Source organism: Carettochelys insculpta, chromosome 27 (genome assembly GCF_033958435.1).
Source record: "Carettochelys insculpta isolate YL-2023 chromosome 27, ASM3395843v1, whole genome shotgun sequence".
Lineage (NCBI taxonomy): Eukaryota > Metazoa > Chordata > Testudines > Carettochelyidae > Carettochelys > Carettochelys insculpta.
Genome location: NC_134163.1, coordinates 2,564,559 through 2,582,845, shown reverse-complemented (window position 1 = coordinate 2,582,845; position 18,287 = coordinate 2,564,559). Strand labels below are relative to the sequence as shown.

At 53.9% G+C, this 18,287-nt stretch overlaps 1 protein-coding gene across 3 annotated transcripts in view; it reads right to left on the bottom strand.

Annotated features, from left to right (window-relative positions):
- Positions 1 to 18,082, bottom strand: part of LMNB2 (lamin B2) — a 65,125-nt gene extending 47,043 nt beyond the window's left edge. For all 3 annotated transcript variants that reach the window (XR_012642623.1, XM_074978080.1, XM_074978079.1), the window contains exon 1: positions 17,804 to 18,082. Coding sequence is in view for 2 of the 3 variants with exons in the window: in XM_074978080.1 (XP_074834181.1) it covers positions 17,804 to 18,031 (228 nt within the window). In the remaining variant the exon portion in view is untranslated. The remainder of the gene's footprint in view (positions 1 to 17,803) is intronic.
- Between the last annotated feature and the right edge of the window lie 205 nt (positions 18,083 to 18,287).

Genomic DNA, 18,287 nt, shown 5'->3' with positions numbered 1-18,287 from the left:
AAAACTTGGTACAGTTTAGGGTGTTAGCTTTTTTTTTTTTTTTGTGGCCAGTTCTGACTTTGCCTGACCACCTATCTATGGACGCTAGCTCACTAGTTCCCAACCTTTTCACTAGTGCAGATCCCTTTGACCCAATCACCTCTCCAACTATTTGCATACCCCCATCAGAGCCAATTTTATTATTTTTATTTACCTTTTATTTGTTTCACAGACAGAGACCCCCTGTAATACAGGGGTGTCTGCGGACCCCAGGTTGCACTTGATGAATGTAAAATTTCTCTCTCTCTGGTTAATAAACTTGTTTTCTCTAATCTGCTATTTGATTGCAGTGTTTCATGGAAATCTGCACTTAAGACAACAAGGATGGTGTATATCCATTACCCATTGCTGGAGTGACAAGCTATGAACTTGTATTGTCCAGTGGACTACTGAATGGTACAAGATTCCTGTTTTTGGAGGGCAAGGCTGGGCCTGGGGGTATGTGTTTTTTGTCCTCTGTGTGATAGATGGCTGGCTGAACACAGAATTTGTGTACTCAGCTGGGAGTGACTGTGCTTGCTGGAGGCTGAGTGAGAGAGGAGCCTGGAGGGATCTGCTGTTTCTTAGCAAAGCAATGTGAAAGGTATCGAAGGCTGGAGTGTTCAGGAGACTCTGCAGTTCATGTTTGTGTAATGGGGTTCCGGGATACCCAAGCACTGCACCTCACTCAGTAGGTAGAAGGAAAAGTTTATTAGTAGACAGAGGCACAACTCAGTATGGAGATGCCAGTGCAGCAAGCGGAGGCAGTCATTCCAACCCATCTTGGGGAGAAGAGCCAGAGGGGTGCCACATCTGGGGTCTAGCTTCCCCCTCAGCACAGGCTGGCTGCCTTCCCCCTCTCCCTCCAGCTTCTAAATGCCTCCCATTCAAAACCCAGCTCAGCTCCTCCTTGCTCTTTGTTCAGGTCAGAGGTGTTACTTGCCAACTGAGGTTACAGCCCCAGGGAGTCATCCTTAGCTGCTGAGAGCTGCTCTGCCTGTCACACACACTCCCCACTCCATCACACCTCTCCCCTTGAAAACTGCTATCATGTCCCCTCTCTGTCTTCACTCTTCTAAGCTAAATCAAGCCCAGTTCTTTCAGTCGTCCCTCATAGCTCATGTTCTCTAGACCTTTAATCATTCTTGCTGCTCTTTCTGGACCTTCTCCAATTTCCCCACATCTTTCTTAAAATGTAGTGCCCAGAACTGGACACAATACACCAATTCAGGCCTAATGAGTGCTGAGTAGAGCAGAACAACAACTTCTCATGTCTTGCTCTCAGCATCCCTGTTAATGCATGCCAGAATCATGTTTGCTTTTTTTTCCCCAACAGCATCCCATTGACGACTCATATTTAGCTTGTGGTCCACTATGGCCCCTAACTCCCTTTCTGCAGTTGCTTCCCACTCTATGGCTACATCTACACTAACACAAATCTTCGAAGTGGCCATGCAAATGGCCATTTCGAAGATTACCAATGAGGTAATGAAATGCATATTCAGCACCTCATTAGCATGCCACCAGCTGCAGCACTTTGAAATTGCTGTTTTCGCTGCTGCGCCGCTTGTCCAGACAGGGGCCCTTTTCAAAAGGACCCTACCAACTTCGAAATCCCCTTATTCCTATCAGAGTTGTAACCTCCTCCAGCTTGGTATCATCTGCAAATTTAATAAGCATACTCTCTGTGCCAAAATATCTCAATCACTGATGAAGACACTGAATAGAACTAGTCCCAAAACAGATTTCAACAACAATCATATAGTAGAATTCAATTTCACATGTTGTCTTGTACACATTTTAACAGAATAATCAGCAGATTGCATTTTCAAATGACATCTTGCAAGACATACATTGTACAAAATAAAACAAATAAAAATGGTAAACATGAAGCACAGCATTTCACACTTGCTTTATAAAAATTTCCAGACTCTATTTTGGATGACAATTACTGGCAACGAGTTTGTAAATACTGATTGTGTACCAACAAGCTTCTTATTCATTTGTGACATGGATTTCCTGAAGGGTGCAGGCATCAATCTTGGTCATCTTCAGCATATTCTCCAGACTGTCATACTTGGACCATGAAAGGTCATTCAACTGGCAGATTATTTAGACCAGGTCTAATTTGCCTAGTACAGCAGGGTCTCAACATTCATGAGGGTTCCATGTTGAGAATTGAGAATGTAGAATTTTGCAAATATGGCTCCCCCCAGTAGCCCAGCTGCTGGCACTCCTGCTCAGGACCCTGGGGGGATAGGGGCGGGAGCGGTGGCTGCCAGGACTCCTGCCCAGGGCCCCAGGGAGGTGGGGGGAGCAGCAACTCGTGAATAATTGAATTTGTGAACATTAAGTTCGCAAATTGTGAGACCCTGCTGTATATTGGCTCTGAGCAACTAAGCTTGCTCTTTTGATCAGGAGCTTAACAATGAACATTTGGTTACAAACTTGATGATGATAGTAGTGTTTCCCATGCAACAGTGGGAAAACACCTAAAGGCTGTCATCTTCTACCTGGGATCCTGAATACATCGGTACACAGGTGGAAGTATTTACAATCCTAAACTACCATATCCAAAGCAAAGTACTCAGATGGCATTCTGGGGGTTTCTGTACACCTGAACTGCTATAACAGCTCAGCTACACTATAGATGTTCTTCACTTCCAACAGGGACAATATTTGCTTCAACAGGAGTTCTCACACTGGCATATATAATCCACCTCATTATTAGGCAGAAGCCAGATAGATGAAAAAATTCTACCATCACCCTACTACTGTCCAAACTTGTGGTTAGGTCAATTTAATTACACTGCTCAAGATTGTAGATTTTTGACATCTCTGAGTAACACACACAAGCAGACAGTTGTCTAGTATAGACCAGGCAGAAGTTAATTGTCCTAAGGGGGGAGCAAATGAACCAGCAGGACATCATTGTCCTGTCTGATTCAGTGTCTTTAAATTATTGAACTAAGAGTAGAAAGAGGATCAGTAAACACTACTTGGGGGTCCTACCTATAGCAGAACAGAAAAGGTATGAATAATGCCATGCAAATCTGCAGATAGATAGATACGAAGTTACTGTAAGGTCTGGAAGTTCCGTAACAGACATCCTTCAGGAAGAACAGTGACAGGGAGATAGCCGTGTTAGTCTGTATTCTATCAAAACAAAAAAGCAGTCAAGTAGCACTTTAACGATTAGTAAAATATTAGGCGATGAGCTTTCATGGGACAGACCCACTTCTTCAGAGCATAGCCATACCAGAGCAGACTCAGTATATGAAGTTTCTGAGACTACTCCAAGATAGGCCCAAAATAGCCAGTAACAGAACACCACTGATCATTTACCTACAGCCCCCAACTCAAACCACTGCAATGCATCATTAAAGACCTACAGCCTATCCTAAATCAGGATGCCACACTCCAGAAGGCTGTAGGTGACAGGCCTGTTCTCTCCCATGGAAAACCTCCCCACCTTATGAGGATTCTCACTACCAACCACAGGCTATACCACACTACTACTATACCTGGAACTGTTCCTTGCAACAAACCCCGCTGCCAACTTTGTCCACGTATCTATTCTGGAGATACCATTGCTGGACCTAACCACGTTAATTGCAGAATCACAGGCACATTCTCCTGTTCCTCAACTAACATTATATATGCCATCATGTGCCAACAATGACCACACACCACACATATAGAACAGACTGCAAACTCTCTTAAAAAAAGAATGAATGGACACAAAACAGCCATCAAAAAACTTCTAACTCACAAACCTGTCAGCTGGCACTTTAATGACCTGAAAGTCTGTGTTTTACTGAAAAGGAACTTTAACAATTGTTTACAGAGGGAGTCCTCAGAACTGTCATTTATATTCCAATTTGACCCATTAACACGTGGTTTGAACCAGGACAGCAATTACTTGGCCCATTATAAGGGCTCTTTTACATACTTTTTTATCTAACTCTTAACTTCCGCACCCCCCTCTTGCTGCCCCTCTGCTCTTCTGATTTGCCAGCCTTGACAACAATTTTTGGACCTCTGTGCTTTATATGTTGAGTCTGCTCTGGTGCGGCTATGATCTGAAGAAGTGGACATGTCTCACGAAAGCTCATCACCTAATAAATTATTCTGTCAGTCTTTAAAGTGGTACTTGACTGCTTTTTTATCTTTCAGGAAGAACGAGTTTGCAGCACAATGAGTCTGCTTTAGCTATACTTCTTTTCAGGGGAAAAAAAGCTTAATATCAGGCAAAAGAAACCATGTGTTCATTTTATAAAGTTGAGATTGTGATGGGGTTCAGGGGTCCCCCTGCACTGCACCCCATCCGCTGGCAGGAGCGACTCTCACTCAGCAGGTATAACAGGAGGTTTATTAGGCAACAGATGCCCAGTTTCTCACAGAAGCGTCAGTACAGCAGTCAGAGACAGTCCTTCCAACCCGTCCTGGGGAGAGGAGCCCGAGTGGTGCCCCTCTGGGGTGTAGCTTCCCCCTCGCAAGGCTGGCTGCCTTCCAGCTCCCTCTTCACCTAGCCTCTAACTCCAGCTCACGATTCAAAAACCAGCTCCGCTCCTCCCTGCTCTGTGCTCAGGGCTGAAGTGTTACCTGCCAGCCTAGGTTATAGCCCCAGGGTCATCCTTAGCCACTGGGAGCTGTTTTGCTTGTCTCTTACATCCAGCCTGAGTCTTGCATTTGCACTCCCTCCACTCCATCACATCTCTCCCCACTTCCAGACCAAACTGAGCAGGGTCACTTAGCCAGTGACCTGGGGAAGTTCGGGGCCCTCCCTGCATGACAGGGCATCGGCTATGGGTGGTGTTGTTCCCCTTCACATGGGCCACCTCCATGTCGTAGTCCTGCAGGAGCAGACTCCACCGCAGGAGCTTGGCGTTGGCCCCTTTCATGTGATGCAGCCAGGTTAGGGGTGAGTGATTGGTGTACACGGTGAAACGCCATCCAAACAGGTACGGCTGCAGCTTCCCCAGCGCCCACACCATGGCCAGACATTCCTTCTCTATGGCTGCGTAGTTCTGCTCCCAGGGCAGCAACTTTTTACTCAGGTACACGATGGGGTGTTTCTCCCCTTTGTCATTCACCTGCATTAGCACCGCCCCCAGCCCCACGTCTGAGACATCGGTGAATACCAGGAAGGGTTTGTTGAAGTCTGGATTTGCCAGCACTGGGGCCCTGACCAGAGCCTCCTTCAGCGCGCAGAGGGCCTCTTGGCACTGCTCGGTCCAGACCACCTTGTCAGGCCTTCCCTTTTTACACAGGTCCGTGAGGGGGGATGTGATGGAGCTAAAGTGGGGCACAAACCTCCGGTAGTACCCCGCCATCCCAATGAAGGCCTGGACGTGTTTCTTAGTCTGGGGTGTTGGCCAATCTCTGACAGCCTCCACTTTAGATGGCTCTGGCTTTAAGCAGCCGCTGCCCACCTTGTGGCCCAGGTAGGTCACCTCAGCCATTCCCACCTTGCGCTTCCCTGCCTTGATAGTCAGCTCAGCCTTCTGGAGTCGGTCCAGCACCTGCTTGACCTGGGATACATGGTCCTCCCACGTCTGGCTGAAGATGGAAATGTCATCCATGTAAGCCAGGGCAAAGCTCTCCATCCCTTTCAGCAGCTGGTCCACCAGACGCTGGAAGGTAGCAGGTGCCCTCGAGGCCAAAGTGCAGGACCAGGAACTCGTAGAGCCCCACAGGGGTGATGAAAGCCGACTTGAGCTGGGCATCTTCGTCCAATGGCACTTGCCAGTACCCCTTGGTGAGGTCTATGGTGGTGAGGTAATGGGCTCCCCCCAGCTTCTCTAAAAGGTCATCAGGCCTGGGCATGGGGTAGGTGTCCGATACAGTGATGGCGTTAAGCTTGTGATAGTCCACACAAAACCGAACAGACCCATCTTTTTTAGGGACTAACACCACGAGAGAGGCCAAGGGGCTGGAGGAGGGTTGGATCACCCCCAGAGCCAGCATGTCTTCAACCTCCCGCTCTATGTCCTTAGCCGTCCTCCCTGTGGCTCTGAATGGCACACACTTGATAGGGGCATGGGTGCCTGTCTCTATTCGGTGGACAGCTAGGTCAGTGCGTCCGGGTCTGTCAGAAAACAGCTGTTGGTGTGAATGCAGCACCTCCTTGATCTCCGTCTGCTGGGCAGGGGTCAGCTGGCCTGAGAGGGGAACAGACTCCAGCAAGGAGCCGGCTCCAGTCCCTGTGAGCAAATCCACCAAGGGATCATCCCCCTGACCCTCCCGGTGTCTGCACACGGCCAGCACCAAGTTTTCTCTGTCCCAGTAAGGTTTCATCATGTTCACATGATAGACCCGGTGGCTGTGGGTCCAGTTTGACAGTTCCACCACATAATTCACGTCATTCAGCTGTTTGATGAATTTGAAGGGCCCATCCCAGGCGGCTTGCAGCTTGTTCCGCCGCACAGGAACAAGGACCATCACTTGATCCCCGGTAGCATAGGCTCGGGCCCTGGCGTTACGGTCATACCAGACCTTTTGCTTCCTTTCGGCCATGGAGAGGTTCTCCCTGGCCAGGCCCACGAGCTTGGTGAGTTTTTCCCGGCAGGTCAGTACATAGTGTACCATGGACTCCCCTTCAGGAGAGGCCATCCCCTCCCACTCTTCTCTGAGCAAGTCCAAGGGTCCCCGTACCCTCCTTCTGTACAGCAGCTCAAACGGGGAGAACCCCGTGGATTCCTGGGGCACCTCTCTGTATGCAAACAGCAGGTGGGGTAAGTACATGTCCCAGTCATGGGCATATTAATTCATAAAGGTTCTCAGCATCTGCTTTAGAGTCCCATTGAACCTCTCCACCAGCCCATTGGTCTGTGGGTGGTAGGCTGTGGCCCAGATGTGCCGGACCCCACACTTGTCCCACAAGCTTTGCAGCAGGGCCGACATGAAGTTGGACCCCTGATCTGTGAGGACCTCCTTGGGGAACCCCACTCTGCTGAAAATGGACAGCAGTGCATCCGCCACGGTGTCAGCATCAACACAGGTCAAGGCCACTGCTTCTGGGTATCGTGTGGCAAAATCTACCACCACCAAAATATATTTCTTCCCCGAACACGTTGCCTTGCTTAAGGGTCCCACTATGTCCATAGCCACTTTCTAGAAAGGCTCCTCTATGATGGGCAGTGGCCTCAGGGCAGCTTTCCCCTTGTCTCGGGTCTTCCCCACCCTCTGGCAGGGATCGCAGGACGGGCAATATTGACGGACCGCTGCAAAGATCCCAGGCCAAAAAAAGTTCTGTAACAACCTTCTCCTGGTGCGGTGGATCCCCTGGTGTCCTGCGAGCGGGACATCATGGGCTAGGTACAGCAACCTGCGCCGGTACTTTTGGGGAACCACCAGTTGCCTCTGGACCTTCCATGGCTCCGCTTTGCATCTGGGAGCCCATTCCCGGTACAGGAATCCTTTTTCCCACAGGAATCTCTCCCTGCAGCCCTCCCCCAGCTGTGGAGCTGGGCTGAGACTGGCCAATTCCCTCAGCTTCTGCAAGGAGGGGTCTCTCTGCTGCTCTGCCTGGAACTCTTCGGCTGGCGCAGGGGCGGAAGCTACTTCCCCATCCCTGCCTGGCTCCAGCACCCCAGGCCTGTGAGATCTGGTTTTTGGGGGCCCCCTTTCTCTCAGGGTTGGCCCCTGTGGCTTTGGCTGGGCCTGTACTCCTGAATCTGGTGAACGCACCCCTAGTTTTCTTTGGCTACGGGTCAGGACCAGGGCACGAGGGCGTTCACCTGGCCAGTTCTCCAGGTCACCCCCCATCAGTACATCCGCCGGCAAATGGCTGTGCACGCCCACCTCCTTGGGGCCTTCCTTGTTCCCGCATTTCAGGTGCACCCTTGCCATGGGCACCTTGAAAGGGGTCCCGTCAATTCCTGTTACCGTCAGGTGGGAATTGGGTATCATGCAGCCCGGTGCCACCACCCCAGGTCAGGCCAGCGTCACGTCAGCGCCTGTGTCCCAGAACCCTGTGACCTTTTTCCCGTCTACCTCGAGGGGTGTGAGACACTTGCTCTGCAGAGGCAGTGCCGCCCCCACTCCATAAACTGACCTCTGAGCATTTGGTCCCCCTGAGGAGCTGGTCTGTGGGGCAGACTCGGCCCAATCCGAGTACCCACTGTCAGCACCACCCGCCTTGGCCGCCAGCCCCTCTGGCTTCTGGGACTCCACGACTCCCCGGCCTGCTCAACCTGTCTGGGAGCTTGGGGCACTGGGCTGATCTATGCCCCTTTCGCCCACAGCGATAACAGTCTGGGTCTTGTTGTGTCCCTCGGGCCGGCTGCTCTGTCCAGGCTCTGCTTGGCTCTCTGGGGGGTGGCTGGCCGGCCCCTCTTTCCTGGGCTTGCCCAAGAGGTGGTCCCCTCTGTCGTACGGTCAGGAACCGGTCTCTCTGAAATTCTCGGTCTCTCCGGGACTCCCTTTCCCTCCAGGACTCCCTCAATTTGTGGGGCTCACTTTCAAACCTGGCCCGGCTGTTTGTGAAGTCATCTGCCAGTTTCCCTGCATTGTGTGAATCCCCGGCCTCCGGTCCACGAGCCACACTCTCAGGTCAGGTGAGCACATCTCGTAGAATCACTCCAGGACCGCCAGCTCGACCAGGTCCTTAACAGACTGGACTCCCATCCTGAACACCCACTTCTGGTAGTACTGCCTCCGGCGGGAGGCCGCGTCTACATAGGTTTCCTCTGGCCTCTTCTGTACCTCCTGGAACCTCTTCCTGTACATCTCCGGAGCCAGCCCGAACTTATGCAGCAGGGCCTGTTTGACCCGTTCATAGTCCCCAGGCTGCAGCCCCTCCAGCTGGCTGAGTACCGCTGTGGCCTTCTGGCCCAGCAAGGGGGTGAGGTGTCGGAGCCATTCGGCTGGGGGAACCTCGTGCAACTCACAGGCTCGCTCAAAGGCGGTAAGGAACTCGTCCATGTCCCCTGGGTCCTGACACTGGGTCAGCACGCGCGTCTCCAAGTGACTGGCCACCCTGAGCCGCCTGACCCTCTGCCCGCTTACCGCAGCTGGGGCCTCTTGGCGTCTCGCCTCCGCCATGGCCCGCTCATGCTACCACTCTCGCTCTCTCTCCTCCCACTGTCTCTCTTGTAGCTGGCGCTCGTGCTCACGCTCTCTTTCCCATTCCTGGGCTTCCAGTTCCTTTAATCTCACCTCGAGCTCCAGCCGTCGCAGCTCTGCGGCGGGGGACTCTGCCCGCGATGGACCACCACTAGCTGAGTGCGACCTGGCGGGCACCGTGTCTGTCTGACGGCGTCAAGCCCCCACTCCTGTCGGAGAATCCGAAACGCTTCCCGAGGGTGACCGGCCACTTTCTGCTGGGACAGGCTCTGCCCCCACCCCCGGATCGGTCATTCTCTTCCAGCTGGGCAATCAGCTGGGCCTTGGTCGCCTTCCCCACGGTCAGGCCCCTCTCTCTGCACAGCCCTGCTAGCTCTGACTTCAGGAGTCGTGTATAATCCATCCCCGCACTGTCTCCCAGGGTATCCACTCACCAGCAGCAGCTGCAGGAATTGCTCTGTTGCCCCTCTGGCTCTTGTGAGGCTCCTTCCTTCTCTTGCGCTCAGCCAGCCACTGCTGGGAGCTCATCCATGGGTGCAGTGCATCCCACTGCTGACACCAGTGTGATGGGGTTCAGGGGTCCCCCTGCACTGTACCCCGTCCGCTGGCAGGAGTGACACTCACTCAGCAGGTATAACAGGAGGTTTATTAGGCAACAGATGCCCAGTTTCTCACAGAAGCATTAGTACAGCAGTCAGAGACAGACCTTCCAACCCGTCCTGGGGAGAAGACCCCGAGGGGTGCCCCTTTGGGGTGCAGCTTTCCCTTCCCCCCAGGCTGGCTGCCTTCCAGATCTCTCTTCCCCTAGCCTCTAACTGCCGCCCCCGATTCAAAAAAGCCAGCTCAGCTCCTCCCTCCTCTTTGTTCAGGACAGAGGTGTTACCTGCCAGTTGTAGCCCCAGGGTCATCCTTAGCCACTGGGAGCTGTTTTGCTTGTCTCTTACATCCAGCCTGAGTCTCGCATTTGCACTCCCCCCACTCCATCACAGAGATCATTCAACCTTTCCTAATACATAAATTCTTAAACTTAATTGCACTGTGATCCCCTGATGATAAAAATCACTCCATGACACCAGAAGGGAGATCTAAAGCCCAAGTGAAGACCCTTAAAATACATCCGAGCACTGAACTGTGTTTCCCACTATCACTTTTTATCAAATAAAATGAATATATTTAAAATAAATGAATCTAAGCAGGAAAGTGTACTACAGAAGTTTTATATTTACAAACACCTAACTCATTCAAAATACTTGTTGAACTCAGTTTTAGGTCTTCAGTAGACTTGCTGCTCTCAAAACAAAAACGCTCTTCATACATAGGTTGATATTAGGAAAAAGTTCTTAACTGTCAGGGTGGCTAAACACTGGAATAAATTGCCTAGGAAGACTATGGAATCTTCATCTCTGGAGACATTTAAGAGCAGGTTAAACAGATATCTATCAGGGATGGTCTAGCCCAGCAGTTCCAAACCTTTTCCAGAAAGGGAGCCATTCTGACAATTCAGGAAGACTTGGTGACCCAAGGCTATTTAAAAACCGGGGGGCAGGGGGTGGGAGGGAGAGGAGAGCAGAGCTGTAACTAGCTAATTTTGCGTCTGAGGCAAGAATATAAAATTGTGCCCCCTCATGTGTACATATTAGCAGTTATTTCATAGAAAAGGGGAAATATATTAATAAAATAACAACACTACATTTACATTTATTACATTTATAGTTACTCAGAGTTCTGGTGGTGGAAAGACTCATCCCCAAACTGCTCCCCTCACAACTTAAACCCCTGAGTCAGAGGTTGGGAGTCACTCAGGGGCTTCAGGGGGTGAGGGGAGTCACATTCAGAGGCTGGAGGGGGCTAAAGGAGTCACACTCAGAGGCTAGGAGTCACTTGGGCTGAAGGGGGCTAAGGGTGCCTCACTCAGGCTGCTATGGGAATCACTCAAGGGCTGGAAGAGTCTTGAGGGAGCTAGGGGAGTCACACTTGAGCTAGGAGTCACTTGGGGGCTAAGGGTGTCAGTCAGGCTAGGAGAGTCACACTCAGAGGTAGGAATCACTCAGAATGCAGGGAACTAGGGGAGGCACAAGGACCCCTGTAGCTGGAAGCCAGCTGGGCCAGAGTCCCAGCTGGCAGCGTCAGCTGCAGGAACCCTGCTGGGGTCTGCAGGGATCCCATCTCCTGCAGAGGTTGGAAGTCAGGGAGCTGATCAGCTCTGCTCACTCTCCCTCCCAACTTCAGACTCAGGCCCCCACCTTACCTGAGCTGGGCGCTGCTCCTCAAGTATGCACTGCTCTGCACTGCAGGAGAAATGGTTCTCAACGTAACTGATTGGTTTGACTGCGGGGGGCGGGGGCAGCACAGGCTGTTAATCCAATGAAGAAGTTGAGAACCACTTCAGGAGTGTGAATGGCTTCTTAATAGCCACCTGTGGAGCTGCCCTGCCCAGCCCAGCCTGCCACCCTTTTGAAATGTAATCTGCCACCCATGTTTGGGAAACTGTGGTCTAGACAGTGCCTGGTCCTGCCACCTGGTCCTGCCATGGGGGCAGGGGACTGAACTCTGATGACCTTTCGAGGTTCCTTCCAGTTCTAGACTTCTATGATTCTATAACTCACTACCCTAATCCAAGAACCATAATCTCACTTTTCAACATAAAGCGAACATTAAATTAAAAAACCAAGAGTTTTCAGTGACCAAGTGCATCTATCACCTTTCCTGGGGTTATCACCTGGTGTTAACAGCCTTTTGACAGAAGTTTAGTTTCAACGTTTTTATTTCTAGTATTTTCACAAAACATGGGTTCTCTGCATGTGCAGTACACGTCCAATCTATACTAGCAAACTCAACTTGTGACTATTATAGCTATTAAGGCTCACCCTCAGCTCCTTTAAACAATTATTCAGCTATGCACAAGAACTTTATTTATCCAAAATACAATTTCTTCTTCTGTTAAACACTACCTGCCAGGCAAATAATATTTTCCTATAATTCCAAATACAGTATGAGAAGACAATTATGTGAGATAACACAATGAAGGCAACTCCAAGCTAATGACATCAAAATTGCATGCCTGTATCTATGAGACACAATTCATAGTGGGATTACCTTAAATACCTAAAAATGGGAAAAGACAACCTTATTACAAAGCCTGGCAGCATTAGTTGACAAGATCCCCTTAGGTAGGAATGAGTGGAATAGAACTCAGATGTGTCTACGATAAAGACGAAAAAACCCAGCCACTTCAGATGTACAGCACATCTACTCTAAGTTATATACAAAAAACAAACATTTTTTCTGAAAGTCTTGACTACAACCCTGAATTAGTTACACACCTAAATGTATTTTGCAATTATTCCCCGAACCTGCTAACGTTTTGGATTTGCGCCTATTACCATCACAGCTGAGCACCTGTGACATGCAGCTTCAGGGACACTTCTGCAAACGAACCCCTTTCCCACTGAGATCTCCAACATGACCAGCACCTAACTTGAGCCCAAACCCCTGGGAGTGAGTCGGTCCAGCACTCGCTTGATCTGGGACACATGGTGCTCCCACGTCTGGCTGAAGATGCAAATGTCGTCCATGTAAGCCAGGGCAAAGCTCTCCATCTCTTTCAGTAGCTGGTCCACCAGATGCTGGAAGGTAGCGGGTGCCCCCTTGATGCCGAAGGGCAGGACCAGGAACTCGTAGAGCCTCCACAGGGGTGATGAAAGCCGACTTGAGCCAGGCATCTTCGTCTAATGGCACTTGCCAGTGCCCCTTGGTGAGGTCTATGGTGGTGAGGTAACGGGCTCCCCCCAGCTTCTCTAAAAGGTCATCAGGCCTGGGCATGGGGTAGGCGTCCGATACAGTGAGGGCGTTAAGCTTGCAATAGTCCACACAAAACCAAACACACCCATCTTTTTTAGGGACTAACATCACGGGAGAGGCCAAGGGGCTGGAGGAGGGTTGGATCACCCCCAGAGCCAGCATGTCTTCAACCTCACACTCTATGTCCTGAGCAGTCTTCCCTGTGGCTCTGAATGGCACACACTTGATACGGGCGTGGGTGCCTGTCCCTATTTGGTGGACAGCTAGGTCAGTGCATCCGGGTCTGTCAGAAAACAGCTGTTGGTGTGAATGCAGCACCTCCTTGATCTCCATCTGCTGGGCAGGGGTCAGCTGGTCTGAGAGGGGAATAGACTCCAGCAAGGAGCCGGCTCCAGTCCCTGTGAGCAAATCCACCAAGGGATCATCCCCCTGACCCTCCCAGTGCCTGCACACAGCCAGCACCAAGTTCTCCCTGTCCCAGTAATGTTTCATCATGTTCACATGATCAACCTGGTGGCTGTGGGCCCGGTTCGACAGTTACACCACATAGATCTCCTCATTCAGCTGTTTGATGACCTTGAAGGGGCCATCCCAGGCCGCTTGCAGCTTGCTCTGCTGCACAGGTAAAAGAATCATGGCTTGGTCCCGGGTGTCATAGGCTCAGGGCCAGGCGTTACGGTTATACCAGACCTTTTGCTTCCTTTGGGCCATGGAGAGGTTCTCCCTGGCCAGGCCCATGAGCTCGGTGAGTTTTTCCCAGCAGGTCAGTACATACTGTACCACTGACTCCCCTTCAGGAGAGGCCGTGCCCTCCCACTCTTCTCTGAGCAAGTCCAAGGGTCCCCATACCCTCCTTCCATACAGCAGCTCAAACGGGGAGAACCCCGTGGATTCCTGGGGCACCTCTCTGTATGCAAACAGCAGGTGGGGTAAGTACATGTCCCAGTCATGGGCATATTAATTCATAAAGGTTCTCAGCATCTGCTTTAGAGTCCCATTGAACCTCTCCACCAGCCCATTGGTCTGTGGGTGGTAGGCTGTGGCCCAGGTGTGCCGGACCCCACACTTGTCCCACAAGCTTTGCAGCAGGGCCGACATGAAGTTGGACCCCTGATCTGTGAGGACCTCCTTGGGGAACCCCACTCTGCTGAAAATGGACAGCAGTGCATCCGCCACGGTGTCAGCGTCAACACAGGTCAAGGCCACTGCTTCTGGGTATCGTGTGGCAAAATCTACCACCACCAAAATATATTTCTTCCCCGAACGTTTTGCCTTGCTGAAGGGTCCCACTATGTCCATAGCCACTTTCTGGAAAGGCTCCTCTATGATGGGCAGCGGCCTCGGGGCAGCTTTCCCCTTGTCCCGGGTCTTCCCCACCCTCTGGCAGGGATCGCAGGATAGGCAATATTGACGGACAGCCGCAAAGATCCCTGGCCAAAAAAAGTTCTGTAAAAACCTTCTCCTGGTGCGGTGGATCCCCTGGTGTCCTGCGAGCGGGACATCATGGGCTAGGTACAGCAACCTGCACCGGTACTTTTGGGGAACCACCAGTTGCCTCTGGACCTTCCATGGCTCCACTTTCCGTCTGGGAACCCATTCCCGGTATAGGAATCCCTTCTCCCACAGGAATCTCTCCCTGCAGCCCTCCCCCACTAGCTTTCGAGCTGGGATGAGACTGGCCAGTTCCCTCAGCTTCTGCAAGGAGGGGTCTCTCTGCTGCTCTGCCTGGAACTCTTCGGCTGGCGCAGGGGCGGAAGCTACTTCCCCTTCCCTGCCTGGCTCCACATCCCTGGCCTGTGAGATCTGGTTTTTGGGGGCCCCCTTTCTCTCAGGGTTGGCCCCTGTGGCTTCGGCTGGGCATGTACCCCCAATCTGGGGAACGTACCCCTCGTTTTCTTTGGCTACGGGTCAGGACCAGGGCACGAGGGCGTTCACCTGGCCAGTTCTCCAGGTCACCCCCCATCAGTACATCCGCCGGCAAATGGCTGTGCACGCCCACCTCCTTGGGGCCTTCCTTGTTCCCCCATTTCAGGTGCACCCTTGCCATGGGCACCTTGAAAGGGGTCCCGTCAATTCCTGTTACCGTCAGGTACGAATTGGGTATCATGCAGCCCGGTGCCACCACCCCAGGTCGGGCCAGCATCACGTCAGCGCCTGTGTCCCAGAACCCCGTGACCTTTCTTCCGTCTACCTCGAGGGATGTGAGACACTCGCTCCGCAGAGGCATTGCCACCCTCACTCTGTAAACTGACCTCTGAGCATTTGGTCCCCCTGAGGAGCTGGTCTGTGAGGCAGACTCGGCCCAATCCGAGTACCCACTGTCAGCACCACCCGCCTTGGCCCCCAGCCCCTCTGGCTTCTGGGACTCCACCCAGTTGACCCCATGACCCTCCAGCCTGCTCAACCTGTCTGGGAGCTTGGGGCACTGGGCTGATCTATGCCCCTTTCGCCCACAGCGATAACAGCCCGGGTCTTCTTGTATCCCTTGGGCCGGCTGCTCTCTCCAGGCTCTGCTTGCCTCTCTGGGGGGTGGCTGGCCAGCCCCTCTTTCCTGGGCTCGCCCAAGCGGTGATCCCCTCTGTCGTACAGTCAGGAACCGGTCTCTCCGGGACTCCCTCTCTTTCCGGGAGTCCCTCTCTTTGTTGGGCTCACTTTCGAACATGGCCCAGCTGTTTGTGAAGTTCTGCCAGTTTCCCTGCATTGTGTGAATCCCCAGGCCTCCGGTCCACAAGCCACACCCTCAGGTCAGGTGAGCACATCTCGTAGAATCACTCCAGGACCGCCAGCTCGACCAGGTCCTTAACAGACTGGACTCCCATCCTGAACACCCACTTCTGGTAGTACTGCCTCCGGCGGGAGGCCGCGTCTACATAGGTTTCCTCTGGCCTCTTCTGTACCTCCTGGAACCTCTTCCTGTACATCTCCGGAGCCAGCCCGAACTTATGCAGCAGGGCCTGTTTGACCCGTTCATAGTCCCCAGGCTGCAGCCCCTCCAGCTGGCTGAGTACCGCTGTGGCCTTCTGGCCCAGCAAGGGGGTGAGGTGTCGGAGCCATTCGGCTGGGGGAACCTCGTGCAACTCACAGGCTCGCTCAGAGGCGGTAAGGAACTCGTCCATGTCCCCTGGGTCCTGACACTGGGTCAGCACGCGCGTCTCCAAGTGACTGGCCACCCTGAGCCGCCTGACCCTCTGCCCGCTTACCGCAGCTGGGGCCTCTTGGCGTCTCGCCTCCGCCATGGCCCGCTCATGCTACCACTCTCGCTCTCTCTCCTCCCGCTGTCTCTCTTGTAGCTGGCGCTCATGTTCACGCTCTCTTTCCCGTTCCTGGCACTCATGTTCCCTCAGCCATTCCTGGGCTTCCAGTTCGTTTAATCTCACCTCGAGCTCCAGCCGTCGCAGCTCTGTTGTGGAGGACTCTGCCCACGATGAACTACCGCTAGCTGAGCGTGACCTGGTGGGCACTGTGTCTGTCTGACGGCGTCAAGCCCCCGCTCCTGTCGGAGAATCTGAAACGCTTCCCGAGGGTGACCGGCCACTTTCTGCTGGGACAGGCTCTGCCCCCACCCCTGGATCGGTCATTCTCTTCCAGCTGGGCAATCAGCTGGGCCTTGGTCGCCTTCCCCACAGTCAGGCACCTCTCTCTGCACAGCCCCGCTAGCTTTACCTTCAGGAGTCGGATATAGTCCATCTCTCCACTGTCTCCCGGGGTATCCACTCACCAGCAGCAGCTGCAGGAATTGCTCTGTTCCACCTCTGGCTCTTGTGGGGCTCCTTCCTTCTCTTGCGCTCAGCCAGCCACTGCTGGGAGCTCATACGTTGGTGCAGTGCATCCCACTCCTAACACCAGTGTGATAGGTTTCAGGGGTCACCGTGCACTGCGCCCCGTCCACTGGCAGGAGCGACTCTCACTCAGCAGGTATAACAGGAGGTTTATTAGGCAACAGATGCCCAGTTTCTCACAGAAGCGTCAGTACAGCAGTCAGAGACAGTCCTTCCAACCCGTCCTGGGGAGAGGAGCCCGAGTGGTGCCCCTCTGGGGTGTAGCTTCCCCCTCGCAAGGCTGGCTGCCTTCCAGCTCCCTCTTCACCTAGCCTCTAACTCCGGCTCACGATTCAAAAACCAGCTCCGCTCCTCCCTGCTCTGTGCTCAGGGCTGAGGTGTTACCTGCCAGCCTAGATTATAGCCCCAGGGTCATCCTTAGCCACTGGGAGCTGCTCTGCTTGTCTCACACGTGCGTTCCCCCCACTCCATCACTGAGTGTAATCTAGAAGCCGGCATTTGAGAGCCCTCGGAACCGAGCTCATTCTTCTAGCTCACTGAGGAACACGACACTGAAGGCTCGGGTGGTATCCCATGAGCAGTCCTACCACAGCTCCCCCCAACACAGTGCCACTCTACGCCTCGCTAGGTGTGACCCCAGCTACCCCCCACTGCCGCCACCAATAGCCTCATCACACCCCCATTATTTCCTACTCACCCCACGAGCAGCGCCCGCCACCGCCGCCCGTCCCCCACTCACCCCACGAGCAGCGCCCGCCACCGCCGCCCGTCCCCCACTCACCCCACGAGCAGACCCCCCCACTGCCGCCCGTTCCCCATTCACCCCACGAGCAGCGCCCCCCACGAGCAGCGCCCGTCCCCCACTCACCCCACCAGCAGCGCCCGCCACCGCCGCCCGTCCCCCACTCACCCCACGAGCAGCGCCCCCCACCGCCGCCCGTCCCCCACTCACCCCACGAGCAGCGCCCCCCCCACTCACCCCACGAGCAGCGCCCCCCCCCCACTCACCCCACGAGCAGCGCCCCCCACCGCCGCCCGTCCCCCACTCACCCCACGAGCAGCCGCCTCACGCGACCCCCGGGCAGGACGGAGCTGCCCCCGCGACCCCCGCCCCGCGGCCCCGCTCCCCGCGCTACCTCCCGGGTGGTGACCTCCTCCTTCTCGGAGATCTTCAGCAGCAGCCGGTCGTTCTCCAGCTCCAGCGCCCGCACCCGCTCGATGTAGACGGCCAGGCGGTCATTGAGCTGCCGCAGCTCCTCCTTCTCCTGCAGCCGGGAGAGGCGGGCGGGGGAGAGCGGGGTGCCGCCGGCGGCGGCGCGGCTCGGAGTGCCCGACATGGCGGCACGGCCAAGCGGCGGGCTCATTCAATCCGGCCGCACGGAGCCAGGGTGGGAGCGGCAAGATGGCGACGAACACCGCCTCCCGGCCGCGCGGCGCCTCCTGGGAAATGGAGTCGCTGTGCTCGGGGAGCGGCTGAGGGAGAGGGTCCAAAGATGGCGGGCGGCCATGCCGCACAGCATGCTGGGGAGTGTAGTCCCAACGGGCCTCCATTTTGTAGGCCGATGTCCTCGGTGCCTGCCAGCCTGGGGACTGCCCTGGAGACGCCCCAGCCCAGGGCAA